General features: G+C 41.1%; 1 protein-coding gene across 1 annotated transcript in view; it reads right to left on the reverse strand.

Moving 5' to 3' along the window:
- The window catches only part of GUCY2C (guanylate cyclase 2C), a 174,562-nt gene that overhangs the window by 12,072 nt on the left and 148,471 nt on the right, over positions 1-14,019 (reverse strand). Inside the window, exons 21-24 of the mRNA XM_029587127.1 lie at positions 11,461-11,653; positions 10,514-10,688; positions 2,621-2,719; positions 1,448-1,542 (exon numbers count right to left, since the gene is read on the reverse strand). Of these exons, the coding sequence (XP_029442987.1) occupies positions 1,448-1,542; positions 2,621-2,719; positions 10,514-10,688; positions 11,461-11,653 (562 nt within the window). The remainder of the gene's footprint in view (positions 1-1,447; positions 1,543-2,620; positions 2,720-10,513; positions 10,689-11,460; positions 11,654-14,019) is intronic.

Here is a 14,019-nt window from a genome sequence, read left to right on the forward strand (position 1 = left end):
TAAATTGAATGCTATGAGCCCTAGCAAGCTTTACGCTCTTCTTTGCAAAATGTATTAAGTGTTACCCCTAAGCCTATAGTCAGATTGAGTGCTACAAGAACTAAAGCTTTTTCCTGTTTTAGCTTGGGAACTTGGGAACTCTGTCTCTTAGGAGATTCAAAATGTTTCTGATTATTTCAAATTTAGAATATAGCTGAAAGATTTTTAATTTTCACATACTTTTAATTGTTAGTTACATCTTATATTTTATGAATGTTTGTACTTTGTAATTTTTAGTATTATGTATGCTGATTGTAATCTGCAACAATTTAAAATTCTTGTGTTCCGCAATGTAATACAGAATACAAGAATATCGAAAAAATAAATAAATAAATAAAATGTACTTTTATGGAAAACCAAACAGCTATCTGCACAAAACAGAGCCGTGTCTTCTTTCTGCTTGCAAATGGAAATAGCGACCAATCAGAAAGCAGCTGCATCCAGAGGAACCAACTAAAAACCATCTATGCAGCTGACTCATTCCTATTTCTGTGCTTATGAAAAAGTCATAAGTAGGGGAAGGAATAAAACTATGTACACAGAAATTTGAATAGTCTCAGCAAGGTGGTAATAGAACTATTTCTAAAATGGGGCCTGCTTCTTCAACAAAGCTTTTATTTACTGATTTTTACATTTTTTGTTACTTTAAAATTAGTGGGTCCCAACCCAATCCTTGGGACACAACTAGTCAGTCAGGTTGTCAGGGTATCCACAATGATATACATGAGGTAGATTTGCATGCACTGCCTCCATTGTATGCAAAACACAATCTTGTGCATATTTATTGTGGATATCCTGAAAACCTGATTGGCTAGGTGTGTTCCAAGAACTGAGTTGAAAACAGCGCAAAGCAACCAATATCTGCTCCCAGTGGCTTGAATAATCGAAGCAGGAAATCAAAATACAAGTAGTTAACAATAAATAACCTTAAACTTTAAATCTACCAGTGTGTAATTTTCTTTGGCAGTGGAGTAGAATTAGCTGCAATGAACTGTCAGACATTTGGGAGTGCTGGAAATTGAAATCCTTCAACAGAATCCATAGAATATGTGATAGCAGTAAGTTACGCCCACTCACCACCTGTCATGGTTGTATACAGTGAGGTAGTGTATGCAAATCTATCTCATGCATATTTGTTGTGGATATCCTGAAAACCTGACTGGCTAGGTGTGGCTTGAGGACTGGGTTGAGAACCACTGCTCTAAGGGACCACTTCTGTGGGTTAGAGGAACTTCGGTCTCTATAGTCATTCAATGACATTCATGGAACAGAAATCGCCAGTTTATTCCGTAGAAGTTATTAAAGATCAGTCAAATGTTAGCAAGTCTAAACCTAAGCTGTGTTCAGCTCTAAAGGTAAAACAGGTTTATGTCTGTACCAATCCTTTGAACCAATCATGTGTTATTACCTTTAGATAGGTCTCTCCTCTCAATTCATAATGGAATTGGCAGTCTGTTCTCTTTAGGATTTCAATGGTTGACCTATTTACATGTATCCGTAAAGCTAGATAGGGGAAAGAAAATAACTTTTTCAAACTGTTCTAGGCATTTTTTGAGCTGATACAAAGCTACAGAGAATCACAATGTCATGGCTAAATTCCAAGATAGCCCATCAAAAGACAGTCAGTCACAGGAAAAAAAACCAAAACCCTCTACCCCATTATGATGTGAAAAAAGAACTGAACAGTGCAAATCAATAAAGCATCAGGATCAGATGAAATTCATCCAAAGATACTATGGGAAGTGAGCAAACTTGTAACTCACCCTGAACATTGGAGGGTGTGAGCAATAAATCTTTTAAAATAAATAAATAAATAACATGCTTGCCCAACCATTGTACTTATTTTAGGAATCAATTTAAAACAGGGAAATTCCTCAAGTCTGTTGCAGGGTACATATATTGCCCATATTCAAAAAGGGATCTGAAATGCAAACAGGCAAATATACAAAAGTCAACCTAATGTCAGTTCTGGGTAAATACTGGAAGCTATCATATAAAGAAAGATGGTTGCACACTTGGAGAAGAGGAGAGTGCTTAGCAAGAATTCAGATTAGGTCCAGGGGCAACTGGTTCTGCTAACTCAATCTCACTGGCTGATTTGAGAATATTAGCCACTGGCTTTATATAGAAAACTTGACTGATTATTTATCTGAATTCTGCTATAGCTTTTGTATATTACCCAATGAAAGGCTGATTTTAAATTAAGAAACATGGAGCTTAAAGATAACATTTGCCAGTGAGTTAGGAACCAGCTAAAGGGAAGACTACAGAGGGTCAAAATTAATGGCATATATTCTAAATGGAATAAGGTGATAAGTTCCGTAGGGCCACTGTTAAAAACCTTCCTCTGGGCTACCACATGTAGTTGTTAGGCAACTGGAAGAAGCTTGGACTCAACGGACACCTGGTCTTCTTTCCAGCCAAACCTACTATGTAACTATGTTGTATGGATCCTTATTAAATTAGATGGACAAAAGTACTTGGTAGAAAATTATTACTATGTATACAAAATAAATGAAAACCACTCCAGTTCCTTGGTGCCAGTCTAGCCTTTGCTACAGAGAACTTGCTCTGTCCTTACGCCAGCCTGTGGATTCCATCCTTGAAGCTGTATTCACAGTATCTCCAAATAGGCAATATCGGGGCATTTTGATTCCAACCACACCGGCAGCACATGGACCTAAAGAAAAATAAAAGGAAGTTTTGTTGTTCTGAATGGATTTACAGTGTATCTGAGTTGGTTAACTCCAAGCTATTCGTTCTTCCGTCATTGACATTGTACTGCAGGGGATTCTGAAGTAGCCCCTGGGAGCTCATATCACAACTTTATCCATTTTGCTCCTCCACCTCTCTTGATTAAAATTGACTGGGGGGTTGGGGGGAAGGGAGGACCTGTAATTTTAGTTGCCAAGAGTCAAATAAGTATGATGCATTATTAGTCATGATGTAATTTAGCATTGTGCCGGAAGAGACAACATTGAATGTCAGGAGGAAAGCAGAGCAGTGAAGGCACTTTGGTGCAGCAATTGAAAAGCATGACATTTTGGAAATGGACACTACAGGTGTGTGCTGCAAAAGGGGGAAAGACCACAAATATGTGACATTTTATGATACTGTTGTAGCCCCTGCTTGGCCATTAGTGTGAACCAGCAGTGTAATGGATTGAGCCTACGTGTTTAAAATGTAGAATCTTTCAGCTTGGAGCTTTCAGTAAGGGGTCAGCGTTGTTTCCAAGTGTTTTATCTTTTATCATGGGGAACCTTCTAGCTGGAGGGTTCAGAGGAAGTTCAAGGGGTGTATGTAAAAATTAACTCAGTGATCAGGTGGTTCTTCCCCTAAAGGGGATGAAAAATCTGGGGTTATAAAATATGCCTCCTACTCAGAGGAGTTTAGGAAAACTGAAGCAAGCAAGCAGAAGCTGTACTGGGGGCCAGAAGTATAGCAAGAGGCTGTGTTTCTCTCTTGGAGCTTCATTGCGGGGACTGGGAAACTTCAACTGCCTGAACAAAGAGGAAGAAGTTACTTTGGTCCATTTTTGCAACAAGTTGTGAGTAAATTGGGAAATTTCAAGACAAAACTCTGCAACTGGTTTACTGGGACCTTTAGAAGGCCTGAGACAAAGGAGCAGACAGCTAGCTCTGGAAGTAATTTACATTGTACAAGACAGGAAGTTTGGAGAGTGAGCGAAGGAGTTCTAGACTGTGAAATTTTGTATCTGAACTGCTTTTCCTGTTGTTTCTATCTGTTTCTGCTGTGGACTTTGAATTTTGTTTTTTGTTGTTTTTTTTCTTTTTGCTGAACTCGTTAATTTTTCAAGTAAACGTTTTTGTATTTGGAGCACCAACCTAGTCTGGACTGTGTGCTATTTTTAGACGTGACCTCTGCCTAGTTAGTCTTGCAAGAGAGCCTGCCCCAAATCCACAGGACCCCGAGACAGTATTTCTTACCCCCGGTTGAGTGACTCCAGTGCTTTCTGGGGCTAGGAAGGTGACCCCTGATCGAGGGAGGGGGGTTGCACTGTAAAAGATTTGTGTTTATACTGCCATGAGTAACAGGAATGAATGCATGCAAGTGCCCTGAAGCAATACCCCTATCATCCTTTTGGTGATCCGGGAAACTACAAAGCGGTGAGCCTGACGTTAGTGCTGGGAAAAATGCTTGAAACTATTCTAAAGAACAAAATTACTAAAAATATAGATAGGTACCGTTTAATGGTAAAAAAATAAACATAGATTTAATCAAGGGAAGTCTTGCCTCACCAATTTGCTACTTTTTTTGAAGGCAAGAATAAACATGTGGATAAAGATGAGCCAGTTGATAAAGAGTATCTGGATTTTCATAAAGCATTTCACAAAGTACCTCAGGAGAGACTCTTGACAAAATTAAAAAGTCTTGGGATAGGAGGCCATGTTCAAAGTCCCAATAAACCAGTTGAATTCAGAACTGGTTAAAAGATAGAAAATAGAGAGTAGGGCTAAATGGTCAATTTTCTTAATGGAAAAAGCTGAATAGTAGAGTGCCCCAGGGATCTGTTCTGGGACCATTGCTTTTTAACATATTCATAAATGACCTAAAGATGGGAATGAGTGAGGTGATCAAATCTGCTGATGATACAAACTTATTCAAAGTTGTTACATTGTGAGAAATTGCAAGAGGACTTTGCAAGACTGGGAGACTGGGCATCCAAAATGGCAGATGGTATTTAATGTGGGCAAGTGCAAAATGATGCATGTAGGGAAAAGCAATTCAAATTATAGCTACACAATGCAAGGTTCCATTTTGGAAGTCACCACCCAGGAAAAGAATCTAGGCATCATCATGGATAACATGTTGAAATCCTCTGTTGAAATGTTCTTCTTATGTTCTCAGTATGTGGCAGTGGTCACGAAAGCAAATAGAATGCCTGGAATTATTAGGAAAGAAATGGAGAATAAAACAAAGAATATCATAATGTGTCTGAATCATACTATGGTGTGACTGCATTTTGAGTATTGTATGCTGTTCTGATCACTGCATCTCAAAAAAGATATAGCAGAATTAGAAAAGGTACAGAGAAGGGCAATCAAAATGATAAAGAGGATGGAACAATTCCCCTGAGGAAAGCTAAAGAGATTAGGGCTCTTCAGCCTGGAGAAAAGACAGCTGAGAGAAGATATGATAGAGAGCTATAAAATAATGAGCGGAGTGAAATGGGTAAACACAAATCAATGTATACTCTTTCAAAAAGTACAAAGACAATGGGACATTCAATGAAGTTGCTAGCAGATACATTTAAGACAAATAAGAAAATATTTTATTTTTACTGAATGCATAATTAAACTGAAATTCATTGCCGGAGGATATGGTGAAAGCTGTTAGTGTAGCTGGGATTAAAAATGGTTTAGACAAGATCCTGGAAGAAAAGTCCCTAAGCCATTATTAAGGTGGATTTAGGAAAATCTACTGTTTATCCCTCAATTTTACAAGCATTGGTTTTCCAAACCTGCTGATAGCCATGGGTTTGGAAAATGGACACTGGTAAAATTGAGCATTCGTTTTCCTAGCCTGACCAGCTGGCACATTTTATTTATTTTTTTTTTTAACCTTTTTCGTTCCTCTGACTTAATATCTCTAGAATATTAAGTCAGAGGGTGTACAGAAAAGCAGTATTTTCTGCTTTTCTGTACACTTTTTTGGGCTGCTCAGAAATTATTTCTGTGAGTATACTAAAATGTGCAGATTGGCCACACATTTTTTTCAGTATCCCAGGTGAAAAACTAATAGCCTCATCAACATGCATTTGCATGTGAAGAGCACTATTTGTTTCAGGGAGGGGGGTTGGACCTGCGTTTATGATGCGCTAAACCCCTTACTGTATAAGGGGTAGTGGGTAAAACAGTGCACTCAGCCGAGCACACTTTACAGTATCGGCCTGCATGTAATTAGCAAGTAGTACATTGAAAATAAACTGGAGAAAATTCTTTTTCACTCAATATACAATTATACAATTAAGCTCTGGAATTCATTGCCAGAGGATGTGGTTAAGGCAGCTAATGTAGCTTGGTTTAAAAAAGGTTTGGATAAGTTCCTGGAGAAGAAGTCCATAAACTGCTATTAATCAATAGCGAATAGCCACTGCTTGTTGCCGCCATTAGTAGCATGGGATCTGTTTGATGTTTGAGTACATGCCAGGTACTTGTGACTTGGATTGGCCACTATTGGAGACAGGATACTGGGTATGATGGACCTTTGGTCTGACCCAATATGGCTTGTCTTATGATCTGTATCTACTCCGAACTCTTGTCCTTTACTCAGCCTCTCAATTCCTATTCTTATCACTGCCTTCTGTATCTGTCCTAATCATTTAATTCTATGACAGTGCTGACCTCCCAACTTCTGCTGACAGGCCATCCCAGGCCCTGTTACCCTCCCAGCAAAGAAGTACCTCCTCAGGTTTCCTCTGAGCTTACATATTGTAGATGAAGGTGACAGCAAATAAGGACCAAGTGGCCCATTTAGACTGCCTGGCTGTTCCTGTCGTGCTCTGCTAAGGAAAGCTATTCCATAATGTAGAAGCTGCTTCAGAAAATGCTCTCGCCCTCTTCATCCCAGTTGTCCAGTAAAAGCCACTACTCTGTCTGGGTGGATAAAGGTTTTCGTTATAGACATACGTTTATAACAATTCCGTAATGTAAAGAAGGAAGGGATTTATAAATTGTAATCCATCCTTTATCAATGCATGAGGACGTAGGGTAGAGCTGTTTATATTTGCAGATGGGTCTGTCTTGGTGAAAATGTGCTCACAGCACATAATTAAAGCCGATTTTGAATAAAATAGAGTTGGGATAAGGGAAGAAAAATTCACTTCTTCATTGATTATACATCTGGTTAAATAAACATTTGATAAAGCAAAATGACCTGAGCCGGGTCCATGGAGTTAGCAACCTGTTATGGTTTTGTAGGAAATTGTGAACCCCGGGCAGAAATGATAGATGTCTCCGCCCACAGGGAGGAGCCCCGTGAGCCTCACCATTAGTGGGAGAGGTCTCAGCGACGTAGGACACAGCTGTGAGAGAGTCTTTATTAGAGAGAAAAGATAAGGCATAACCCGAGGAGCGGGAAATGCAATAAACGTAGTTCTTGAGCAATATTGTACTGTAGATGAGAAGATCCGGTAGTGGCCCGCAGCACGGGGTACACCAAGAGGTTCCTGCAGACTGGTGGAGATACCTCAGAAGTGCAGATCCAGTAGTGGCCCGCAGCGCGGGGTATGCCGAGGATGACTGTACTGTAGGTGACGAGGTAGTTGAGGTCTTGAGATACAGGAACCAAGCAGAGGATCTTGAGTAGCTGCAGCAATACCCTGTAGCTCAGGATATGTAGAAGCAATAATGCTGAAGAACAGTAGTGGCCCAAGGCACGGAGTACACCGTGGAGACTTCAGCAAAGTTGGTATCATAGGAAACTGAAGAAGATACTCACAGAAGGAAGTTCCAGGAGAGAGACCCAAGGAGCCCCAAGAAGGCCCTCCGAGGAGCAGATAGCCAAGACGCGGAAGGGCCCCTGTGGAGCGGGTACCCAGAGCGTCCGAATGCCATGAGGAGATATTTGAACAGAAGATCCCAAAGTGGAGCGGATTTAACAACGAGAGAACTCCTTGCTAACTTGTCTTAACAGTGGATCGGTCAGCTTAAGTACACTAGCAGGTTGACATCATCGGAAGTGGACGCCCCCGAGGTTCCCGCCATGACGTATTCAAAAGGAGGCCCTGCGCGCGCGCCTAGGTGATTCCAGAAGATGACGGTCGGCAGCGCCCACGCCGTCCCAGGGACGCCGGGGAGGTCGGCGTTGGTTGGCGGAGGCTGCCATTCTTCCAGTGATTGATGGTGCAGGGAAAAAAGAGGTGAACATGAGAGATCGCAGCCACTTGCAATTGATGGGCGCACCATACTTTTATTGGGGTGCCACACATGCGATGTGCTCACACATGTGTTTCTGTAATCATCACCATTATAATCATTATAATCTTTACTATCTCTCACACTTTTAAAAAGTATGTTTAGTTTTAAATTGGAAATAAATTTCTTAATTCATCAGGCCTCTGGTATTACTGGCATCAGTAGCATGGGATCTTCTTAGTGTTTGGGTACTTGCCAAGTTCTTGTAGCCTGGTTTGACCTCTTTTGGAAACAGGATGTTGGGCTTGATGGACCCTTGGTCTAACCTAGCATGGCAATTTCTTATGTTCTTAGTCTCTTATCATTATTTTCAGCAACTATGTGTATGACTGTACTCTCACATGTGATTTCTTGTATCATGGTCTTATATCATGAGATGCATGCTGTTAATTGATTCAAACAGCTACCATTCTTATCAAAGGTCTTATGCTTAGTGTTAGGTTTCTTATCTTACAATAATATAACATTCACAGAAATGTCCCTTTTATGAATTCATGAGACATTTCACTGAATGACATACACTACAGTAAGTGATGCAGGTGGGAATGGTTGAATTATTTATGCTGATGTATTTGTTTTATTGCTGTATGGTGTGTTAATCATACTTACAATTTATTGTACCTTGCTTTGATATTTTGTGATGACAAGCAAGTAATCACATTTAAATAAATAAATATATTCTTAGTAGAGTATGACAGAAATAGCCAAGCAGACTGAGTGGGTCAATTGGTCTTTATCTGATGTCACTTTCATCTACTATACGTTAAGCTCAGAGGAAACCCGAGGAGGTACTTCTTTGCTGGGAGGATAGTAGGTGGCTGGGATGGCTTATCAGCAGAGGTGGGGTGATAGAGAATCAGAGAGGAATACAACTGGGTAGACCGCAGGGGCCAATTGGTCTGCTATCATCTTCTGTGTTATGAACAACATGTATATCTATGCCATAAGGATAAATCTGGTTATTAGGCATGTATATTTGTTGCTCCATTCATTCATTTTTTTCGTGGTACACACATATCTCACAAATGGATGGTAGGCAAGCCTACCATCCATTTGTGAGATACACATGTATCGCCGAAACTAATGTAACTAATGGAGCAATGAATGCACATCCCTACTGTTTATACTCACTGTCTACTGCTCAGCTAATGGTATGAATATGAATTCCACATCTATATCAGAGCAAAGCTTACTTCAGCATTTGTAGCAACACAAGTGGACCAATCATAAGAGGCTATATAGAAATGCATAAAATAAAAACATTCCATTGAAGATCACCTGGAACGTGTTAGTGCTGGATATATATGTGACACAATAAATATGAAAGGCTAGAAGGCCTGCTGACCAATCATAAGAGATTTTCCCAACATAGTTTATTGTGTGTATGTATATATTGTGATGAGTATTATATTCCCCTGGTCAATAAATGAAGGCAGGCTGTAACTTGGGAAGGAGATCCAGTAAGTAAAAGAAGCCATAATAGGAATCAGACTCCAACTCCCATAAGACATGGGGGTTCTGGAGGGGAAGGAACCACCCAAGTTTTACCTCATCAAGGAGAGGAGAGAGCCCAGGTATGGTGGTAGTAGGTTGAGAGCTTGTCAGAAGGAGGGACAGGGCAGGAACAGGAAAGAGTTCTTTTAGAACCAGGAGATGAGACAGAGGAGATGGAGGGGGAGGTGTTAAGCAGCTCTGAGGACAAGCCTGAGCCTATGGACCTGGGAGACCCCCCCTCCAGAAGAGGATACATTCAGGGAATCTGCAGGTCAGGAGCTTTAAATGAGCACTGTCATGGGTGGATGTACTTGCAGCCATAGTGAAAGGGGAAGTACAAAACCCAGCTGTAGACTAAGGTGGAAGGTGGCAGGAGAGTGCAAGCTATTCCTAGGCTGTAGAGGAAGCAACTGCAAGCAACAGGTATGAGGATTAAGGAAAGAGTTGCTTTATTACTGCATGATTGGGGGATTGTTACTGCTGTTCAATGAAGTAAGGTAATATAGACTTTAAACTACTGGGGCAACCTGGGACTATGTCTTCTTAAGCCCAGCTCACCAACTGGGGTGAGAGGGCCCGAATCCATAGCTGTGACACCCTGGAAGGAATGGGCTAAATATCTGGCTAAAAGTAAGCAATGGAGACTGGAGTCCCTTGTCTGGGGAGCCTCCAAGGGAGGAACCGGGGGAAGCTGCAAGGAGAAGTAGGGCAGTGGGACCATGGAGAAACACCCCCAGAGCCAGCGTTTCAGCTTCTTATTTAACTAAAGAATCCCAGACGGATTGTGAGTGGGACAGTAACCAGTGGCACAGGCCCACGCGAATATATCCATACATACATATTATATTTTCAGGCAACATTACATACAGTTCTTTATTTATTCTAACAATGTTAAGCTCTGCTCTGTAAACTGAAGTAACTCAAGTGATCAGATGCATCCCATCTCTTTTATTGGTTATCCCACAGCGACTAGTCATGTTATGTTTATTCTTATAGCCAATGACATCAGCAGCCCCATCCTTCCACCATGGCCATTCCCATACCAGAATGAATTCCGATGCGAATCCAAACAGGCAGACCCGGGAGGTGTCGGAGCTGGAAGGAGCCCATGAAGCTGAGGATGTCCAGTGCCATTTTGGAGATGTCCACAGCATGTCTGTTGCCGTTTCTATTAGGTAAGCCACTCACCACCATATATGCATCCCCGATGGTCTCCACCTGAGGACACACAGCAAGTATCCCTAGTTTTAGGCATTATAAGAGGTAGCATTCCTAATCATTGTTATTCGTGCTATACACAGCACTGCACAAGTTAACTATACATTGATCAAAGCAAGGAGAGAATGAATTCATGAGCAGCAAAACTGTGAGTTAATTACAGAACAGAGAAACATATTTTGTATATCAAAAACCTGAGTTTTAGCAAAATATAATGGACTTGTTACTTCAGTAATAGTTTCATCATAAAGCATAAGAGCAAAGATCAAGTGATTTAAAATGATTTACAAAGTGTGGGAAACCATTGAAGCGTACAGAACTCTGGTATAATGGTGATTTTAAAAACATCTCTTAATGTTCATTTTTTTTATTTGATACAGTCACAATGCCTTTGTGATGTTTGTCATGCCTGATGATCTACTATGTGATCCAATTTTCTGTGTGGATTTTTTAACTGTTGAAAGTGGCAATAACACCATGCTCATATTGGCTAGTTGCACATTTGCATACCCTCCAAGACTACATAATATTCAGTATTTGACTCTTCACATATATCTCAGGTTACAGCCAAATTGGTTCTCTATATACAGTGTTTGAAAAATATCTCCATCATGGCTCTGAAAGCCTGTGATAGGTATGTCCTTGCCCATCAACTATTATTACGCAATATTTAGGAAATCCGTGTTCCATGCTACTCTAAGGGCATGCTTTAGGAGAATTCTTCTGTTACAAGTGATCCGCAGACTCTCATTCTTCCAGAGAAGGTGCCTACCTTGTAGACATCGTGGTGGTCAAGGATGCGGTCAAAGTCCTTGTAGATATCATTCAGCATGTCTACTACTTCCATGGGCGTACTGTATTTACAGATAGTAGTGAAGCCCACAATGTCACTGAAGTAGATAGTAACCTCCTCAAACAGTTCTGATTCCACCCATCCTGTCTCCTTCAGGGATTTCACCACTGGTCTGTGAAAAGCAGATGCACACAAATATGTAGCCATTACATGAATCTGAACCCTAAAGCTTTTTATTGGATTTACTATAATTCTTTGTTAAACAGTTAACTAGCCGTCCAAAGGGCCATGGGCATCAATTTAACAAATACAAAGGATCACATAGCAGAACATCCTCCAGCTATCTGTTCATACATACCTGGAGACAGTTCAGCTAGTCAGCACCACCTTCCAGCCAATGCTTATGTTTGCTACACCATTCTACTTTTACAGCATATGTGAAAGCAACAAGCTCTTAATGGCTACCATCATGGTGGCTGTATCAACCCATCAAATCCACCAGTCTGTGCAAAATATCAAAACATGTGCACCACCATAAATACTGCTTAAAGAATTATTTAAGGTGTTCTGTCTATTTCTTTTATAGGGGTGATCACACATTGACATGCTCACACATCTGTTTTTGTGGTTGTCACCATTATAATCATGAGCCCCTTTTCTGTCTATCATACATTTTTTTTAAATATATTTATTTTTAAACTGGAAATAAAATTCTTAATGTTAATTCACTGGTTCTCTTATCTTTATTCCCAGCAACTGTGTGCATCACTGTACTCTCACATGTGATTTCTCATATCATGGTTTTATATCATAAGATGCTTGCTGTTGATTGATCCAAACAGTTATTATTCTTATCAAAGGTCTTATGCATAGAGCTATGCTACTTATCTTACAATAAATCATTCACGGAAAAAAAAATGTTCCTTGAATTCAAACAAGGAACATTTCGGCGAATGACATATAGATAAGAAGCACAATGCTGTTATGTAAATGCTGTCTTCAAGTACAACACTCGCTCAGCATGTTCTGGTCTTCTTTACTAGATGAGAAACTCTCTACTGCTGACATTAAGCTGTGGTTTAAGGAGATTTACCAGTTCTGCAGAGACTCTAACTTAAAGGGAATTCAGATTCAAAATACTCCACCACGCATACATGGATGATGTACAATGGCATAAGATGAAAGTCACCACATCCCCCATATGTATCAAATGCAATATGGAACCTGGCTCATTATTACATCGTTTTGTCTCTTGCTCTAAATTGGATGCTTTCTGGGACAGGGTGATGCAGAAGGTCCAAACATGCACTGGATGGACACTGCTGAGAACTAGCACCACATCACAACGTGAGGGTGCCGTTCACGTAAAAGGTTCTACAGAAAAATATAAAATTCCCTGTACGTACCCGGATCAGTCCAGACTCCTGGTTTTTGCCCCCCCCCCCCCCCCCCTAGCAGATAGAGACAGAGAAGTTTACAAAACAAACTCCGCCTTATATAGGATGGTGCCACCTACAGTCTGGCAGTATTTCTCTGTCTCTAGCAGATGGTGGAGGTGCAAAAACTACAGTCTGGTTAATAGCAGGCCGATACAGTAAAGTTCGCGAGAGAGCGGGCGAGTGCACAGGCAAGTGTCCTGTGCGCGTGATACAGTAAAACAAATATTTAAATTAGGGCTTGCAGTAAAAAGAGGCGCTAGGGACACCAGCGCATCCCTAGCATCTCTTTTTGGACAGGAGCGGCGGCTGTCAGCGGGTTTGACAGCCGACGCTCAATTTTGCCGGCGTAGGTTCTCGAGCCCGCTGACAGCCACGGATTCGGAAACCAGATGCCGGCAAAATTGAGCGTCTGGTTTTCAACCCGCGAGCCGCGGGCTGATTTTAAATATTTTTTTTTTAATTTTTCACTTTTTTTAACTTTTGGGACCTCCGACTTAATATCACCATGATATTAAGTCAGAGGGTGCACAGAAAAGCAGTTTTTACTGCTTTTCTGTGCACTTCCCCGGCGCTGGCAGCAATTAACGCCTACCTTTGGGTAGGCGCTAATTTCTTAAAGTGAAATGTGCGGCTTGGCTGCACATTTTACTTTCTGTATCGCGCGGGAATGACTAATAGGGCCATCAACATGCATTTGCATGTTGCAGGCGCTATTAGTCTCGGGGGGATTGGACGCGCGTTTTTGACGCGCTATTAACCCTTACTGAATAAGGGGTAAAGCTAGCATGTCCAAATGTGGGTTAACAGTGCGCTCCACCGAGCGCACTGTACTGTATCGGCCTGTTAGTGTAGATCATTTTTTTCTTGTGTTTGTAGTGATTTGTTAATCTGAAAGGTTGAGATTACACAATTAGAAAAGCATGTTTTATCCTAAACCACATGGTTTCTGAAGGAGTGTGGTGGCCTCCCAGGGGGTTGCCAGGTCCTGAGGGGACCATCCCCCTTGGTTTCAGAGGCAGCTGCAGCTAAGGGCCGAGAGCTCTGTTGCTGGGTGTATGCAGCACTGGGGTGATACCCGGGAGCCCGGCTCACTCACCCC

This window comes from Rhinatrema bivittatum, chromosome 2 (assembly GCF_901001135.1).
Source record: "Rhinatrema bivittatum chromosome 2, aRhiBiv1.1, whole genome shotgun sequence".
NCBI classification, from domain to species: domain Eukaryota; kingdom Metazoa; phylum Chordata; class Amphibia; order Gymnophiona; family Rhinatrematidae; genus Rhinatrema; species Rhinatrema bivittatum.